Source organism: Neopelma chrysocephalum, unplaced genomic scaffold, assembly GCF_003984885.1.
Source record: "Neopelma chrysocephalum unplaced genomic scaffold, ASM398488v2 Primary Assembly neopelma1_75, whole genome shotgun sequence".
Taxonomy (NCBI): Eukaryota; Metazoa; Chordata; class Aves; order Passeriformes; family Pipridae; genus Neopelma; species Neopelma chrysocephalum.
This window is the reverse complement of record NW_020897736.1, coordinates 11,227,218-11,246,831: the sequence shown is the minus strand read 5'-3', so window position 1 is coordinate 11,246,831 and position 19,614 is coordinate 11,227,218. Positions and strand designations below refer to the sequence as shown.

Genomic DNA, 19,614 nt, shown 5'->3' with positions numbered 1-19,614 from the left:
CCCGCCCTCAGGAAGTGATGGCGGCCGAGGGAGGAGGAAGAGCCGCCGCGGGTAAGAGGGAGGGAGCGGCTCGGGCCCCGCCGCCGAGATGGTCACGGGCGGCTGCAACGCCGCAGGACACTCGGGTCTTTCCAGGAAATCTCTGCCCGCGGCCGTGCCCGGGCGAGCCCCGCGCCTCCCTGGCCGCGCTCGCTGCGCCTGAGGGAGGTGGGACAGCCCGACCCCCTGCGCGCAGGGGCAGGCGCTACAAGGTTCCCCCCCCCCCCCCCTTTCCCCAAGCGTACAGGTAACTTTTCCAGGTTTTCGGCTAGTCCTGAAGCAGAGAGGACTGGCCCGATGATTCCCGTCCGCTGTGGTTCGGAGGGTGATGCTGCGAGAGGCTCGTCCCCGAACTCCTGTGTGCGGAGCGTGTTCGGGGGTCTCAGCGCAGGTGGATGAGTTTGAGGCTTTAATAACTCACTGCTTGAGAACTGCTAAAAAGCAGTGGGAATACGGCGTAAAAATAGCAGTTTTTTAAAGCCAAATCTCAGGCACTGTCGGCAATTGTTTACTCAAACTGAGTAAACCCACAGTTTAACAAAAGGAGCATGGTTTGACAGGGACAAAAGGAGCAGTAAACACGTTGGTTCTTGACCATGCGAACATAATTAGTAGAACTGTTTTGGTGTAGAGATTAGATATAAAAGGCATTGTATACTACAGAGCACTATACACAATATACTATAAAATATTATTATATACATATATACTGTACACAAAGTATATAATACGCTTTCTTTAAAAAGTATTCAGTAAAACCTTTTTTTTTGCTGTTGGTGAGCTGACAGCAGAACAAGAAGTAGATGGAAACTGATATATTTTTTGAAAAAAGCCACTCTCTGCTCATCTCCTCATAACTAGGAGAAGTTAATTTGCTGGTGTTTCTGGCAGTGGGCAAAGAGCTGCTCAGCCCCTCAGTACCTGCTGGGCTTGCACTGCTTTGAGATGAACAGATGTTCCATCAGTTCCCGAATGGCCCTGCTCCCAGTGCCTGCTAAGGGACCTGATTTAAGCACAGGTGGATCTTCTGCACACGCTCCACCGTGGATTTCCAAAGGAGTCTGGCGTGTGCAGTGTTCTGGGTTTATATTTGACTAGGAGGACTTCCAAGAATCTCTGTTCACGCACTTGTTTGGATAAGGGCCCATTGCATCACCTCAGTTAGCTTTTGCACTGCTTTCCCTCCTGCTCTGTTTTTATACTCCTCTTTCTTAATTTGTCACGCTAGCAGGTAAATGGAGAGAAAGTGAATTTATCTTCTGAAACACATTTTAAGTTGCTGCCATTTGTCTAAAGCACCTACTTCATCCCCTTCAGTAAAATAATGATGTTGTTCATTAGTTCCTTTTGCTGCTCATGGGCTAAATGTGCCTCAGTCAGATTGCTCTATTTTTTCCCTCCTATCAACCACTTATGGAAGTCAAACATTTGTAATAATGCTTTTTTGTTTTTCTTTGGAAGGCTCTCAATTCTACTGATGTTTTTAAATAAAATAGATGAATGGGATTTGGTTTTTCATGTCCAAGCAAACGTATTTTTGGGCACTTCAGTCTGCGTTTTTCCCTGACTTTTTCATTACTCTCAAATTGAATGTTTAGAATAGTTGTTTCCATCCCCTTCCTCTTTTGGGACAGCTGATGTTGTTTCTGGATATTGTCTGAGTTTTGGCATAGTTATTTAGTTGGATATAGCTATCTTTAATAATAAGCAAATTGAGTGTACAGCAGGCTTTAAGAGCATGTTGGAATCAACCATTAGGTCTTGTACAAATGATGCTTTTCAATTTGTGTTGTGCTATAATTGAGATGCTACAGCTCAGTCTTGAGGGCTGTTTTTGTAACTGTTTTTCACAGGGAAAGGTTATTTACACTTCCAGGTTTCTAAGCTCCCTTGTAAGTCCTAGGCAGACCTTGCTGTTGAGAAGCAGGGTAGCTGTTGACCTAGAACTTGAGGTGGTTGTTTTAGATTGAGCCTTCTCACAAATTCTTTTTGATTCAGAACATTTTAGAAGTTAGATTTGTATGTGTTTAACTATCCAACAGAAAGGCCAGGAAGGACATTCAGTGAGTAACCACGTATTTGCACCTCTGGAGCCTGAGAAATAGTTACAGGATGAGAAACCTGTACATCTGGTTTAGCTATTGCATTAATGAAGTCTTAAATTTCCATCTGTCTCTCGAGGAAGATGGAAATCTCCCTGCCCTCCACAAAATCCATGTTAATTAGTTTATAGGCAGGAGGTCAACAGCTTGAAAGATGGAACCACAAAATTCAGGTATTGTATAGGCACTGTCATCATAAATGTGGTCTGTGCATCTAGAAAAGTTACTCAAAGCTCTAAGATGAGACTGATGAACAACCATAGTGGAACTCAGATCTCATGGATGGAACAGGCAGAATTTTATTCAGACTGAGGTGTGTGTGTGTATGTAAGAGGTAAGGGCTGTCATTGCTACAGGTAAAGCAAGTTGCCAAAACCTTGCTTTCTTTAACACAAATATGTAGTTATGGTCTGGAAAGAAAAGAAATCAGGAAACAAAATCCTAAATACTTCCCCCAAAGAAAAAAATACAGTCCAGAACCCAGCAAACAAACCAGAGCCCTTTTCCATAATAGCACTTCAGTGAATACACTCCTTCCCTTGAGGGGAAAGTTTGGGAAAACAAACAGCACAAGAGAAAGTTTAGCCGGTTTCAATTTGCAAGTGGGAGGTGTGCAGGCATCCTGGTCGTGAGCATGTTATAAGAACCTACGTGAACAGGCTGGCATGTATTTTCCACATTGTGGAAAGGTTGCATACTGAGAGACTTCCAAACCCTTTGCAATTCGCTGTTCTGGAATGTTGCCTTTGCAAAATGATTGGCAGACCCTCAGGTCCCACATATCTGAAGTTAAACTGGGTGCTGCTCGCTTACAGAGAGGTCTGTGGATGCTTAAAAATGTTGTGTTTGTAACCTTTGAAACCGCTGTCTGGTGGCTGGTCTTTCTGGCTTTACTGACAACAGATGGCAAATGGCTCTGCTGGTGTAATTCTCGCCGGTGCTTCGTTCCTGTGAAGTTGCACAGTTTCAGAATCTCAGAAAGGGCCTCCATGTTTTTTCCTGCATAATGATTCCAAGCCAAAGGAAATAAAAACATTTTCTATTATTCAGATTCCCATGGTGTCATGTGACATTTGGGTAACGATTGCCTCGCAGCAGTTTCAGATAAGTGCACGTTTGGTAGCAATTTAAGGCCTGTGTCCTTTAAGTAATGCTTATTAGTATGTAACAGATGCCGTTTAGAAACATTATGCCTTTTAATAGGCTCTGCTTTTAGCCTACATGTTCCCATTCCAGGCAGACTGTGGATCAGGCAGGCTTGGAGGTATGCTGTCGTTTATGCAAAGCCTAAGTCAATTTTCTGCTCTGAAGTTGAGCCATGTGTTTTTCCTTGTTTCTTCCATTCTGGTCGTAGCTGCCTTGCTGTGTTTTTCCCCCTAGTCATATCTTTGGCTTATTTTCAAGCCATTGCAATCAAAACCTTTTGCATTTTTAACCACCAGCAGTGGTTTCTTTTGTCCTTACAGAAGAGCCCATGTAAACTGAATTTGAACACTCGCAGCCTCTCTGTCAAGAGCACAGCGAGCACAGAGTTATCCCCCTGTTGCCAGCCTGTCCTTCCTGCTCTGCTTTTTCCTCCTCCCAAAAGGAGAAAAAGGGAACAGCAGAGCCATGCTGATTTTGGAGCACCTTCAAAGACATGTAGAATAGCTGACACAATGGCACGGAGAGGCAAGCGAGATGTTTACACATTTACTCCACTACTTGCAGCTGTTTAATAAAGCAAGTTCTGAGACAGCCTTGTGATAGCTGGGGCAGGTGACATATTAATTTGCAGCCACATAATAAATTCAGCAAAGTTGGAATTACTGGGGGAAGGGATTTGTTTGTTTCTTCCTTTCCTTTTTTGCCCCCTCAAAATAATTGCTTTATTTTGAGATTATTCTGGCTGGACAAATTGCTGGTTGCAAGTAATTTGGAGAAAGGCTGCTGGGCTTTCTTAGGCAGACTTGTGCTCTCTGCTGGTGGGAGCAGTAGGCCTGTCAGATGTAAAGTATTTGCAACTCAAATGATGTGGTATTTGAAGCTGGTATCTCTGAATATCTAGACAGTTGTCTCATATTTTCATTACTGCTTTGTTTTATTTGGGAATGTTGTCCTTTCTGGTAGCAGAGCTTTCAGGTACTCCTGGTGTGCCACACACTGCTGTAGTTTGTGTGGTGTCACCTTGGGTTTCTCACACCTGCTTTGAGTGATGGTAGTAATAGGAAAATGTGTTTTATGTGGTACTTAAATTCGAGCCCTGATGCCAGGTGGTGACAGTGGGTGTTTCAGTAATGATTTTAAATTATTAAAATGCAGCAGTTTTCTGAAACTGTCCTGTCAGTCTGTCTGGCTTCTCCCCATGGGATGAAATCATCCTTGTGCTAGACCATTTGCCAAACTCAGTTGTCACTTCCTGCTATTTCACTATTCCTTGTTTATGACTATGGGAGTCATTGTCTTCCTCTTTTTCCTTAAGTTACAGGATGACTTTTGATCAGTGCGTCCTCCTTTCCATCTTCCATCTTTGGAAAGGATTGAATTGCCACTATTTACATTTGAACTTGAGATTCATAAAAGCTCTGCTGCTCTTCGCAGAGTCTTTGCTGTCATTTTCCTTTCAAGTCAGCCTCTTTCCGGTTGTTCTGGAAAACTTGTGTATTTTTCTTTTATGTTTTATTTTGTTTAGGGGATAGACAAATAATTAAGTTGACAAACTTAGACTTTTTTTGGTTACCTGTACAAGAAAAGACAAGTTTGGAACAGGTTGCCCAGAGAAACTGTGGCTGCCCCATCCCAGGAAGTGTTCAAGACCAGGGTGGACGGGACTTGGAGCAACCTGGTCTAGTGGAAGGTGTCCTTGCCTACGGCAAGGGGTTGGAATGAGGTGGTCTTTAAGGTCCCTTCCAACTCAAACCATCCTGTGATTCCAAAAATCCATATCTCTCCCTTCAGTAGTCAAAGTTAGACTTTTCCAGGAACATTTCTGCCCATTTCTTGATTGTATAAAAACCAGTGTTTATTAAGAACTCAATGCTGATGTTCACAAATTCAGAGGTATTAGCAGAAATCCCAGTGAATCAATGGAATTTCCTTGAGAAAAACCTGATGTGAACATGGACCTTAAAGCCTTAATTAATTACAATTCTGAGTGTCCCTTTTCTCCAGCACTATATTTTTTTTCTGAATTATTCTGTAAGCCCCCTCTTTCTTTTTTACATCTAAGCTCTGTGAATAAGAAAGTTAAATATGCAGAAGTATGAATTCCTGATATGTCATAGCCACAGCTGGTAGCACTTCCATGGTTTAACAGAATGCTGCAGTTTTTAGTTGTAAAGTCTGTTCCTGGGCCATAATTCCTCATCTTTTTTCAATTACATTAGGTTAGAACTTTGTGCTAAACATGCCATCCCAGATGTGCATTCTGTGTGTAATAGGACAAGGCTAGCCTGTTTACACAGATGTATTTTAATTTATCTGTACTGTGAGTTGGATGTGGCTTTATTTTTGTAAGTAGTCACACTGCTAAAGATCCATCTGAGGAAAAATAGATAAGAGTTGGAACCTATTTTTGGAACAACTTTCATTCTGGGAGTACTGCAGGTTAGGGTGGAGGAAATATCCCTTTAGTATGCACTTGCTTTTCCAGCCTTGAAAACATTTTAAATACTTTCACCCAGGTGTTTGTCCAAAAAGAGCTAAATAATTAAATCAATTATTTAATTCCCTTGCCTGATTTTTTTTTCCCATTTCATAAATTGTGGATTACTTGAAGTTTTGGAAAATAAATAGCACATGTTTTATAGACCCTGCTAACAGAATGTTCTGAGGGCCTTCAGGGTGCATTGAAGTGAGTGGAAGTTGAAGGTGTTTGACATTTTTCAGAGCCTTTTCTCATCTACATCCTGCTAAAGATATGTGTATGCTTAAAGCTTTTTTCTTCTCTTTTGTGAAATAAGTAGTAAAAATATATTAGTGGGAATGTGATGTCTAACAGGATGGCATCCTGCATTTGAGATGCCTGACATTTGAGGGACAAAATTTGCAGTAGTGCCATGTATAGCTACATCTGAACTCATCTATTTAATGTTTGATTTCTTAATTGGGGATGGGATTAGGATTATTTTTTTCTCTTCTGCCTTCAATGATTGATTCCACAGCAGAAAATTATTTGCAGACAGAAGCTTATATTTGGCGTTCTGAAGCCCTTCTTGCCATTTGGGTTGTGATAGGATAGGAAGTAATATATAAATGGCATTTTTGGATTGAAACAAAGAAACCTGGTAACACCAAGGCATCTTTTCCATCCTTTATATTCCAGGTGTGATTGCTCTGTTAATAATGGGGAAAAGCAATGCAGTGGGGAAGAACTTTGCTTTCATTAATGATGGGCAGCACGTGGTAAGAGCTGCCTTGCCTTGTTGGGCAGATCCCACACCATGACCTTGCCCACTGGCTCCATTTCCACCACACTTTGTTGTGATGCTGAGGTTTCACTTGCACTGGAACTTGGGTTTTTGACATGTATTTGCTCAATTAAATGCAGGATATGAGAGTCAGGTTGTGCGTGTGCTCCCGGGAACGTGCCAAAGACCTCTTCCTTCCTTTGGAAGGTTAAACAAATGTGGATGTCTAATGATAACCACATGCACAGAGCTGTTCAAGCTCATGGGAAGGAAAGGAAGGGAGGTGATGTGAAGCACTGCTGTTTAACACAGAGGGTAAGGGACAGCACTTCAGTTATGGGTGTATGATTTAGAAGGGCAAAAACCCCCTTATCATTGGATCCTGGCCATTGTCCTGGTTGTGCTGCCATGGTGTTGCAGTGACAGTCCACAGGAGAACAGAGAACAACAATTTGTGTTACATCTTTGTATTTTTATGTTGTGACTCCAAAGACACTGATAAGGAGGTCACACCTTTTTGAAGTGGTGGATAAGACACACACTTAACTGATAAGAAACCAGTCAGAAGATGGAGTGATTTGGTAGGGGCCACAAAAGCACACCTGCACACCTGAGTTAAGAATAAATCCTAAGAGTTCTGGGCTCAGTTGCACAGTTTAATTACCAGAACATTCCCTCCTAGATATTGACACGATATACTGTCATTTTATCTTGGTGCACATGTTCGTCTCGTATTGCAAAGTGAGTTTTGATTTAAAAAGAAAAAAAAGGGAAAATATTTCTTGGACAAAAAAACCTCACAATACTGTCAGAGACACTCAAAACCTGCTGAAGTTGTTTTTTGGGTTGTTTTTTTTTGTTATTGTGAAATATATTGGCATGAAAATAAAGCCAGCAAACAAAGCCAGTGCTGCTATTGTGAACATTAGGCATGGCAAAAGTAACTAAAAAATAATGAAACTTGAAAGTTAGAAATGTTAAGTTTTTTTAATCTGTCTTGTTCCTGCACCACAAGAAATCTGACTGAGGTGTTTTTCATATTTTTACATATAAAATTATGCACAGATTTGCACAAATGTACAAAGTCCAGATACAAATCCTGTGGTGACTGATGGCTCTTCTGTAAACATACAGTTCCTAATGGATGCATGTAGTATCCTCCTCTGTGTTTGTAGAACATGAAAAAGTAGTTGTAGGATAAATGATTAATTCACTTCAGACATAACACTCTTCATGCTTCATCTACGGTGAGGTTGATGTATTTTGCTTTACAATCTGGCTGCATCCTGAGTGCCCTTACAAATCTCTGTAATGGGCATTTCAACAAGTCCTCCTTTCCTGGGAGTACCAGCAATACCTCAGTGCATCTGATCAACCCAGTGGTGTGTCTGGACTGGGAAAAACTGCATCCCCAACTTTTTTAGCTTAAGGAAACAGTCTTAATTAGCTACACATGAATGCGGGAATGGAATATTCTTAACAGTGGAAGCAAAAATCCCTCATCCCTGGAAGTGTCCAAGGTCAGATTGGATGGAGCTTTAAGTAACCTGGTCTGGTGGAAGGTGTCCCTGCCCATGGCAGGGGATTGGAACAAGATGATCTTTATAATCCCTTCCAATCCAAACCATTCCATGAAATGTCTCTTGTTTAATACATTTTGCATTGGCTTCATGGTCAAAAATAACAAGTGCATTGGCAGTACCTACTAATTTGAAACTTGAATGACTATTTAAAGCATCTTTACAATGAGACAGAGTTGATTGTCCCAAGTTGTAACTGGTTTGTTAGATAATGGCAAAATAGTAAAAATAATACGTAGATATTAAAATGACTGGTCTAGTGAAAGAGAGCTTGAGGGATGTAATGGTTATTTGAATTGCTGTAACATTATATTAATGAGGTAAGTCTGTGGTTATCTGTATTCTAGTTAAATTCTTTCTGTTATGGCACAGGGTTTAGTTGCAGGGGATATAAAAGGACCATCAAGAAAAATCTTCAGAATATCTGATTAGATGGAAGCATGTCCTTTACCTTCAGGTATTTCAGCAGTCTGCAGTTTCACTTGTTGAATTTCACATACAACTGTGTGCACCATGTGTTTTGTGTTGTGTTGAGAATAAATTCTTTTGCCCATGGAAAAATATTTCCTGCTTACTTTATCTGGTAGAAAGAAATTTTTGCTGAATCTGTAATGATGGAAGTCTGTCTTTAATCTGCAAAAATTATTTCTAGTTTAAAGTATTGTCTCCCATTTTGTGATTGCATTTGTTATTTATCTACCTGATGCAGACCATATGCATGTTAATAATTAGATATATATGGATTCCCACATATTGACCTTTTTGGGTCCTAAGTGATGTAAAATTTTTACTTTAACCTCTCAAGGAGGATATTTGTCCACTTAATGAAACCCCCATGAAATTCAGCTCTCTCTTCTGGAGGAGATAGAGATGGAAATAGCAATGGGTATAGAATAAGCTGTGTTTAGGGATCAGGACTGAAACAGGGGCCTTGGTTTATGCCTTGTTGTCAGAGTTGCATGATGTTTTAGGCTGAGTTACTTAGAGGTGCGGGAGGGTAGAATCTCCTAAAGATGACTGAGTGCTATGGGCAGTGCTACTTGTTTTTATAGCTGGTTTAAGCTATTAAAAGCTTTTCACTTTAAAAATCAGATTCTCAGTCAAATTGATGACAGATAACTGTAGTGAGAGGAGATGTACTTGCACATCCTCGCTTGAGAACGTGGCCCAGGCTGCTCCATGGAAACAAAGCAGAGGAGAAGCAGATGTACTGCCTGTTTTTGCTTTAAAATCTATTCTGCATGCTTGAAATGGAAGCATGCTCCTTCGGGTTTCTCATTTATTCACCTCTAGGTAGGTTTTCCCGGTGGAATTGCACACCCTTCCACCTCCTCTGCCCTGGATGCCCTGGGAGAGACAAAGCCCGGTGTCTGTGTGTGAACCCTTCGCCGATGGTGCCTTGACCTTGTTTACCAGCTTTGGCTGTTTAAGGTCTCAGCCTCTGCAGTGGCACTGTCAGGAATCCCTCTCATGCAGGAGGCCTCCCGTTCTAAATTTACCCTCCTTACGGTTTATGGTCCCTCCTCTGTGGCTGCAGAGAGAGGCCCCTTTTATGACTCGGCCCTCGCTCCTTCCCCTGCTCAGGGTAACCCTTTGTGAGCAGTGCCCGTCCAAGGAGTGCTGGCAGGGTCCTGGCACACTGCCTGCCACCATGTGCTCTTTTGTTGCTGCTGGGGAAGAGCAAATTCAAATAAAATCCTGTCATTCCAATTAAGTTAAAAAGCTTTCCTTGGAACTTTGTGATAGCTTTCCTTGGAACTTTGTGATTTTGCTATCCCAAGATGCTGGTGGGGTCTTCAAACTGAAGCACTTGTGGGAGAACAGCACTGCTTTTATTTTAAAGTGAAGTTAAATTATTTTGCATTTTCTTTAGGAACCTTTATAACATCCTGTTAGACAGCAATTATTATTGATTTAGTCAAATGCTTAATAACAATAGTTATGTTTAGACTCTGAGGGATTTTTCGTGTTTCTGTATACAAAAACAACGTGTAAAAGGGACACGCACACCAGTGCAAATATTATTTTGTCACTTTGCACTGGGAAAAACTGGGAAACACATTAGTTAATTTAAAAAAAATTCAAACAAATTTTTCTCCTGCCTGTGGCAGCTGAACAGTATGAGTGGTATGTGCCTGTGTGTGCAGGTTTGGGGGATGTTCACCAGAGCCAGCCTTAGCTCCACTGACTTCTTGAGAGCACTCCAGGGGACCTAAAGTGAGACTTCTGCTCCATATTGTTCCTAAAGGAGCCTCACTCTCCCTCCTCCCCTTACACACAGAGGCTGAGACATTAATTTTCTTCATGAAAAATTTTTTGATTTCCCTTTTATTGGAGTATGTGCTCCTGACTCACTTGGGCCTTTTCAGTGTGTTGCACAGGAAAGACAACTGGAAATCTATAAACATATTTTAGAGGAAAAGATTACTTCTGTGCAAAGCTGTATTAATGGACAGTTCATCAGAAGTTTTCTTTAAGGCCTCAATATTTAATCTGCAACCTGATTTTGTCCTTAAATGGTCACTGTTGCCTTAGAGTACAAGCATATTCTGTACCAGGAGGTTCATGTGACCCTGAAGGCACCAGTTGCTTTGTTCAGGGAGCAGAAAACGACTGTGCTGTGAAGCTGCATTGGCTGAGCCGTGGCAGGAGGGAGCCTTGTGAGCTGCACCTCATGAACAGTATTTATTAGCATGGCAAATATTTTTCTTTGTGCTAAACTTAAGTCTTGCCTGCTGCTCTTTTGCAAAGAATTAATTTACTAGTAGATTTACTTTTGTGAATTACCAAAGTTTTTAATAATAATCTTTATTTTCTTTCCTCACATGACTTCTCTGCTTGGTGGTGGTGCATAGTACACACTTTCTGCAGAAGAAACCCTCCTAAGGACTGCCTGGGATTTTATAATGTGACCCAAGTTGCCAGTGTTGCAATGCTCTTTTCTCTCCCATTTTGTCACATACAAACATACCATGAAACGCATTTACAGAGTAGCTTCTGTTCAGCATTCTGACTACATAGCTTTGCTGTCAAGCCTCAGGATAGAAGCTGATTGCCTGCAAAGGGCAGGAAAATAGTGTTTAAAGCATTTTAAGCAATGCTGTGTAGTGGAGAATTATCAGCTGCAGTTTCTTACCCTTTGCTGAGGAATCAGATGCAGATCACTGCTGGAGGGAGAGTGGTGGGACCATGGATGAATAGTCTGAACTGGCACTACAAATCCCTTGCTCCTACTTTTATGTGGAAAGGTATCATTTTCAATATGGTACTTTTATGATTCATGGTTTTTTGAATCTTGATATAGATATTCTTGCAATGGTTCTTACAAGACTCTTTGTTGTCTCAGCCATTTAATTTGCACTTACTGTGCAGTTCTTTCACATTTCACTTGAGCCACAGGAGCTGCTGTGTGAGGCCAAACCATGATTAAAAATGGAGCATTCAGAACTAAGATTTCAACTACAGCAGTGTGGGAGAAGATTTTTGTCCTCAGTTTTGGGCTTACAAGAGCTGCAGGTGTAGCTGATTGATTGAAAGCCCCTTAAATTGAAATTATTTCCTTCCTGTGATGGAAGACTGGCAAGACACCGTTTGGACAGCAACACATTTCTTATGTTCTTTCTCTTGGGCTGGTGATGAGCCACCAGACGGGTTTGTTAGATCAGAAGGAGGTTATTGGTTCTTCAGGAACACCAAGTGGGACTTTGCGTTTAAGTAACAGGCATCAGATGTATGAGATTTTTGTTTGCATGCAATTAACAAATACCCTTTGGTATTAATCCACCCTTTGATCATGTGGATTAAAAGTTATGTTGCATAAAAGAGGATGTTACTATTTTGGGAAATCCTGTGTGTGTATTTTAATATTTTTGACATTCTTTCGCTGATGTGAAAGTGCCCAATTGAAGTTATTCAAAAAAGAGAAATAAAAACCTAATGATCTACAACTGACCCATAAAGGGGCAGACTTCCAAGAAAGAGCGGAATCCTTGGAATTCTTTCCCTGTTATATTTTTGGACTTGGGCTGTGTTTTGAAGGGTTTTTTCCCTCTTCCAGCTTTAAAGCAATTTACTTACACCTAGAGAAATTTGAGACTCTGCTTGTTGAATTCAAAGGAGACAAAAGTGATTTGATGCTGTCACGGATCTCCTTTGTAAAACTGCATGTCAAGAGTTAAATAACATACTGTTAATTTTTTACCAGCATTACTGTTTTAGACTAGGATTATCCAAAAGGCTCTAATGAAATCATTAAGGCCCCAGCTACACCAAGCAGCTCCTGGGGAAACTGGGGTTTTGAGGCTCATGCTTCTTAGTTCATTTAAAAAGTCAAAACATCTTGTGTTTTATTTTAACTACAGGTTGCCTTTGCTTGGTCGATACAATAGCAGAAGATCCAGAGGTTCTGCAAGGAGATGCTCAAACATACTATGAAAAGCTCTTAAAGAAATCATTGCCCACTCCTGATGTTTTTTCCATCCCTGGAGGACAAGAGGTAGTAGGCTGATGTTTTTCATACTGCAAGTTCGATACTTGGAAATCAGTTTGTTGGTTGTGCTTGTTGTCTGTGAACAGGGGTAAACTGGTGTGGCTGGATTGCAGATCTCTTAAAATCAGCAAATCCTACATTATTTCGTAGTTTGCATGCTGTAAATGAGTGATAAGCTTCAACTGCATGTCTGGAAGAGGGTTTGGAGTACTTAGGTGAACTTTGCATCTTGACCTGCCTCCTTACAGGACTGGATCAAAGTAAGTTGATCAAGATTTATACTGTGGTGCAGCTCTGTGTTCTGCCTCTGCTGTGCAGTTTACACAGGTATTGTGATACAGCCCATTGTTTGTTTCCATTCTTTCCAATGCTTATATTGATAATTTTGAGTATGGGTTCTCCCAAAGGAATTCTGATCAGCATAAATCCTATAGGTGCCAATGCTTTAGGGTCCATTCCTAAGCCACCTGGGGGAATGCAGGTGACTGAACAGGCCTACTGAAAATTTGTACTTCAGTCAACCTATGAAACCTTTCATTCTAGATCATAAAAGGTGTGCTGGGCTACCTGTTATTGTACTGTAAAAGCAGAAATTGGATTAGGTGAAATAAATGTTTGCAATACTGTGGGGTTTCTGCAGTTTAGGAATATGATATGTAGTAGTTTCCAGAAAAATGCTGTTCCAGGTGGGTTCAGCTTCGGCTTTGAGCTGGGAATGTAACTGGGTTTAAATATTCTTTTAATGCCCTCTAGTGGACCTTGTAGGGTTAAATACAAACAGTCCTGAAAATGCAAAGATCCCCCAGTTTAGAGCTTCTCTGTCCTTACCTCGGCCTTTTGTGCCTGGTTGTAGTTTTGGAAGCTCATTTGCTGTTCCATTAGGTGGGAGGGGAAGTTAAAATCCCGAGCAGTGCCGTGTGTGTTCCTGCAGTAGCTACACATGGTGAGAGCAGTTAAAGGTGGACTTCTGGCTTTTGATTCACAACTGTCTTTGCTTTTGTGGCTTGTCACCAACCTTTAAATATATCACATGACTGATGTGAGTCTCATAGCAACACATTTCTCTTTGCATTCATTTAATTCAGGTCTAATCTAATCTGCAGTCAGACAGCTAGTCAAGGGCACAAGTGATGCTGATGTTCTTGCTGTATTGTCTTTTTCCTTATGCTCTATAATAAATAGCTCAAAGAATGTTGATATTTTGTAATTAAAAATGAATTAGATGTAATAAGGTGAAGCTTCCATTCCCAGGGAACGTCCCAGCTGACAATCTCCGTTATATACCTGCAACCTGGAGGATGAGGATTTTGGTGTTTGAATACTGCATTACCAAGCTTTTTTTTTCCCCCCTCTGCATCTGAATTAAAGCAGGTTTCAAGTGGCAGGACTGGCAAGTGTGAATAATTATTTAGCAAGAGTTAAGTGGCTGTCAGTCCCCCTTGCTCGGGTCACAGAACTTCTTTTAGGTATGGCTTGGTCAGGCATTCAGGACACAAATAGCCAGGATTGTTGCAAGTCAGGATGGGAGCACGTTGGCAGCAGCCACACACAGAGCTATGCTTGGCTCCTGCTGGTGTTGTTAACACCTGTGAAAGTGCACATTACCTTATCAAACAAAATAACAGCATTGAAAGTAGTCCTGGCCTTTTAATTATGGTAATGCTCCCAGGTGCCATAGTGACATTGATGCTGTTATGTTTGAAGTGTGCAAAGAGTGACTGAATCCCCAGAACATACTGAGATTTAGGCAAGCTCATGAATACAGTTTTCAAGCAGTTTTCAGGTTTTGTTTTTTTTTCCTGGAGTCCAGTGTTTGCAGAGATGATTCCAAGATTCTGGCACCCATAAACCAGCGAACAGTGGTTTCAATTTAAAGTTGTTATCCTGAATAATCCATATTCATACTCTTTCCATGCACCAAGAAATATTAAATGTATCACAGGAATGATTTGAGTTTCATAGCAAACTGACAAATGGGTGCAATTAGAGAGAGAGGCACGCCCACACATACACAATGGACCAGATTTTGGAAAGTACAGTACATACTGTGCTAAGTCATGCACACTCTTTGCCTGTACCTAAACTTACATGACAGCATTTGCAATATTCATATGGAAATCGTCATTTCTATGCATATAGAGCTGTTTGAGCACAGTAATTTTGTGTTTATGTGTCACATCATGTAGAAGTTTAGTCTAAGACCAAAAGCTCGAGAGCTGCATTTTGATTTTAGCTTTGCCTTCAACTTAACTACCTTGTGCCAATTATCCACCCTCCCTGTGCCTCGCAGATAAACTGCCCAGGCACTGCCCTAATGCTTTGATACTCCCTGTACCCCGAGGCTTAATTCATTGTTTGCAAAACACCACAAGTGCTCAGCTGGAGGATGCTGTAAGAAGTGCAAGTTGTATTTGTTTTCATTTGATGTGTCTGGACTTTCATAACACCATTTGTCTGTGTGTAACTGTTCAAAGCCAGGTTATGGACTAACCACAGCAAGTCAGCATTAAGGGCTTTGCTAACTTCAGTAGCTTGATTTCTTTTAAATTAACGTTACTTATGGATAATATTAGAGTATTATATATGTTTCAGTGCCTTGAAGTTGAGGATTGAGAGGGTGTTGAGCTAAATTTATACCCTGCATGTCAATAAAACGTATCTTAAGTGCATCTGATACATGAAATACTTCTGGTGAGCTTTGCAGTACAAACAGCTACAGGGCTTGTTTGTTTTTTAGGTTAAACTTGAAGATTCCTGTGTGTGTTTTGTCCCCCTCTACCGAAATAATCCTACTTGCAAACTGTTGCTGTTAACTGATCCAAAGGATAAAGAGACAGGTTAGAATTGGTCAAAATATTTTGAAATTTGAGTAGTTGTACTTTCTTTACTTTTGAGATTATCTGTTTGTTTATATATTTAAATATTCTGGGTTTTGTTTTGAATGTGGATTCAGTTTACCTGTCAAGGATTTGTGTCAGTGGGCTGCTGATTAGAAGGAAAAATTGACAATCAGAGCTTTTAAATTCTGTGCATAAATTCTCTGCTGGTAGCTGAAAAATCACCTTGGATAAATCTGTTACTCTTTCTGACTTTATTCGATTGGGGTAATATTTCTCTGATTCAGGATGATGTACATTATAGTTTGGATAGAATTCTGAAATCCTTAAGCAATAAAACACAGCTATGAAATTGTATTGCTTCTTACTCATTCTTATTTGTATATTTTTTTTTAATTTATGATATTGTCTTCAGTCCTAGGTTTAATTGCCTTTTATTTGCAGTACTGGTGTGTGAGGAGTATCTGCTGGTGCATAGATTAGATGAGGAGTGTTGGAGCTGTTGTGAAGCAGTGGGCTATGGAATTTTTGGAACATCTACAGTGGAGACATGAACCTTTGCATTGACCCATTGTGTCGCTTAGGAAATGCAGAACACATGAAACTCCTTAAACTTTCAGCTTCCAAATGTGGCAGCAAACTAATGACATCTGTCTTTAAAAGTATACTTTTTTTTTAAAGGATAAGCCATAAATTATGCCTGAAAGGCCTTACTAGCCAGTATTCTTAATAATAGAACAAAGGCAAGGCACAAAGTTTGGTCCTCTGTGTTCAGTTCTGAAGTGTGTCAGGTAACGATCTTGCACTCCTAGAACAGGTTCTGTTACTCTAAGTAAGTGTTCATTGTTCAGTCCAAACCCCATAACCAGGAAATTTCTTCAGAAGAACAAAAAGCAGATTAAAATCATCTGTGGTTGGAGGTGAACTCTGTAGTTTCCCAGCTCCTACACACGATTCCAATTGGACATTTGCTAATGGGTTGTGATTCACACAGTTGAAGGTAGGAGACCTTCCCAAGTTACAAATGTAGTCAAAAGACTTTCTGGTCCCTCTGAAACTGCTGATGTTGACTTCCTTTCCTGCCATTAATTTATATATTCCATTAATATTTTCCTGAAGAGACATACAGGCACTGGTGTGATAAAGAAGTGTCTACACTGGAGGCCAGACTTGCTCTGAGTGCAGTTGTTCACACCTCCTGACTCATATTCAAAGGAATGTAGTTGAAAACAGCAGTGAGTTAGTTCAGGCTGCACGAGAGGAATTGGGATCTGTAACTACAAGGCAAAAATAAAGAATTATTAAATAAATGCAGGTGAAAGTGCATTTAGCACAGCTCTTCAGTTAAATGATCTCATAGTATTAGGAAACAACAAGTATTAATGAGATACATGCACACAAGGAAAATGATTTCTCACAGGAACAAGTCAAACAAGTCCATGTTGGAGCCTAAATTACATGATAGCTGTCCTCATTAAAAGCTTAAACCTGGAAGAATAAACACCTTATTATATTATAAACAACAGCCTGACTAACTGCTGTGACCCCCTTGCAAAACTTCAGCTTAAGTTACCAGCCCATAGTCACAGAAACAGAGAGCTCAGTAAGTCTAATTATTTAAATAAGGCCTACATCACCTGGCTTTTAATATTTCCTTCTAAAAGTATGATTTAAAGGATTTTACTGGAAGTTCTTTGTTTCTGGATTTTCTATGCTATAAACATGTGGCCAGCCTTCCTACACACATCAAATTTGATGTGATTTTTGTTTTCATTAGATGATTTTTAATATATTTCCATGAGTTCTCTAAAGCCTGCTGAGGTGTGTGTGTATGTTGATCCCTTCTCTTTCTCTACCTGTCCACTGCCTCTGCATTTTAGTTTTCTTTCCTACCAGGGGTGCTTCTAGAAGCAGATTTCCTGGTTGTCCCCACGCACGGTGTTTCAGTTTGATGGCATTTAATTCTTGAACATGGGTTAAAGAGGGGTGTATTCCACCACTGAGATTTCGATCTTTAATTCTTGAACATGGGTTGAAGAGGAGTGTATTCCACCACTGAGGTTTATATCTCATGATCTTGATCACATGGGTTGTCCAGAAGTTGATGTGTAGCTTGTGGTCTGAAATGATCTGCATATTTCAAAGAGAAAATGGGTATGGCAGCTTTTCCGTAGGACTTGGTCTTGGTTGGCAGCATTTTTAATTTATTTTTGATGGGCTGAGTGCTGTGTTCTGTTAGTATATCTGTATAGAAATTTTTATGAGAATGTAAATTGTATTGTAAGAGCCTACAGAGCATAACATGGGTGATTAACATCTTTATAACACTAAATAAACATACCTTATTGTGGCATTTTCTGTATGCTGTATATAATAATTCACAATAACTGTTAGATGCCTTGGAACATTTATCACAAGACATTTGCAACAAATCACTGAGTAAAACTTGAATTATAGAAGACGACTTAGCTGGTTGCAGGAAAGATAATCTGAGGTACTTGAGTAGCTGCCATTCCTGCAGCATCTGCCTGCCTCCCAAGCTTTAGCATATTTATTTAGATAAAACTCTTAGGAAAGAGGGGAAAATGCTCTTATTGCATTTTAAAGACAGGACCCAGCTGCAGAACACGGTTTGATGTAGGATCTGTGAGCTTGCTCCAGTATCAGAGCTCACTTAGGCCTGGTTGCATGGAACTGCTTGTTGGGGTGATTTACCATCCTCCTTTCAACGTGGAAATCTGGCACAACCAGCCTCTGTAAGTGTGCCATCAATTTGAAATACTGCCAAAATTAAGGTAAAGATGACTTTATCTAAGATAAAGAAGTGGTACATTCTATATTTATTAAACTCAAATTACATCTCTCCTATATATCATTGCCTTTATTTAGTTTGGGACTGAGGGATGTGTTTCAGCAGTTAGATAAGGCAGGGGAAAAAGAAGGACCAAGCTGGACGTTGATTTATTTTTATTTCTTTACTCTCTGTGTAGAGTCCTGATGCGCACATTTCATTCAAATAGTTGCACACCAGTGTGGGAACATTTGGAAGTAAAAATATAATCCAGGCCTGAGTTGGGAATGGATCCATGTTTGCCTAGCAAAAGGAGACATTTCATAATCACAATTGCATTATTCTCAGTGCCTAATTCAGTTCAGTACTGGGTTCCAAATATCTCTGTGCTGTGGAATCGTGTGCATCTTGCAACACTCTGAGTATGTTTGTCTGACTGCGAGTGATGAAAGTACTGAGGTTTAGCAAGCTGGGGCTTACAGGGCAAACCACCCACCTGAGCATGTATAAACTCCATTAATTGTGACCTGAAATGCTTTGGACTTGATCCACTTCACCTGGTCTTGCAACTGCAAGATCAAACACATCAAGTCTTAGAGTTGCAAGGTCATTGTAATCATGTACATGGTGATTCACAGGGTTCAGGTGATGCGTGTTGGCAACAACTCAATCTCTCATGATCAGGTGAACGTGACCCAATGTCTTGGAAAGAACAGCAGGACTGGGAAAGGAGAGAGAAGGAACATGTGGTCTCACAAATCATGTTCGCATTTGAAATAGTGCTCCTCAAAGTTGATTATAAAATGAAAATGAGAGTATGGGGAAGCATGGATGGATTTAACTGCAGACCAGATGTTGACTTGAAAAATGATAACAAAAAGCGAAGTACATATGTTTGTGTGAAATATGGAGAAATGTTTTTCCTTCAAGGAAGGCATCCATATAGATAAGGTTGCTCAAGTAATGTGATGTGACAGTTGCTATGTCAACTAGTGTTCCCTTCCATACATTTAAATTATTGAATAGCACAGTAAATGTTCTATAAAAGTAACTCCTTCCAACATGGTTATGCATCTTCCTATTTTCCTCAAAGCCTTTTAAAACTTCTCTGACCTTTACTGTGTGTCTTGTATGTCTGAGCTGTGTGCCAAACCTCTGTGCAGCTCTCATTAAAGTCAGCATTTGGCCTGTAATGTCCCCTTTGTGTGACTCAGCTCCCTTTGTAGCTGCATGTTTCATGGATGTGTAATGGAGCAGTGGCTGCTGCATTTGAAAGCAGAGGGAAGGGTTTGAGGGAACAGATTGAATCCATCACACAAAGGGTATGAAACTCCCATGCAAGTAAGTGCATAATATTTAATGAATTGAATCTGGTGCTATAAACAGGC

The 19,614-nt window shown here is 40.5% G+C and overlaps 1 protein-coding gene across 4 annotated transcripts in view; it reads left to right on the top strand.

Moving 5' to 3' along the window:
* FAM169B (family with sequence similarity 169 member B) overlaps positions 1-19,614 on the top strand; it is a 42,807-nt gene that overhangs the window by 5,431 nt on the left and 17,762 nt on the right. For 2 of the 4 annotated variants that reach the window (XM_027688614.1, XM_027688613.1), the window contains exons 1-3: positions 1-51; positions 12,471-12,604; positions 15,336-15,435. In XM_027688614.1, coding sequence (XP_027544415.1) covers positions 18-51; positions 12,471-12,604; positions 15,336-15,435 — 268 coding nt within the window. In that variant the 5' untranslated portion in view covers positions 1-17. Of the gene's footprint in view, positions 52-8,481; positions 8,567-12,470; positions 12,605-15,335; positions 15,436-19,614 lie in introns of all 4 variants that reach the window. The other 2 variants (XM_027688615.1, XM_027688616.1) reach the window with 2 other exon arrangements.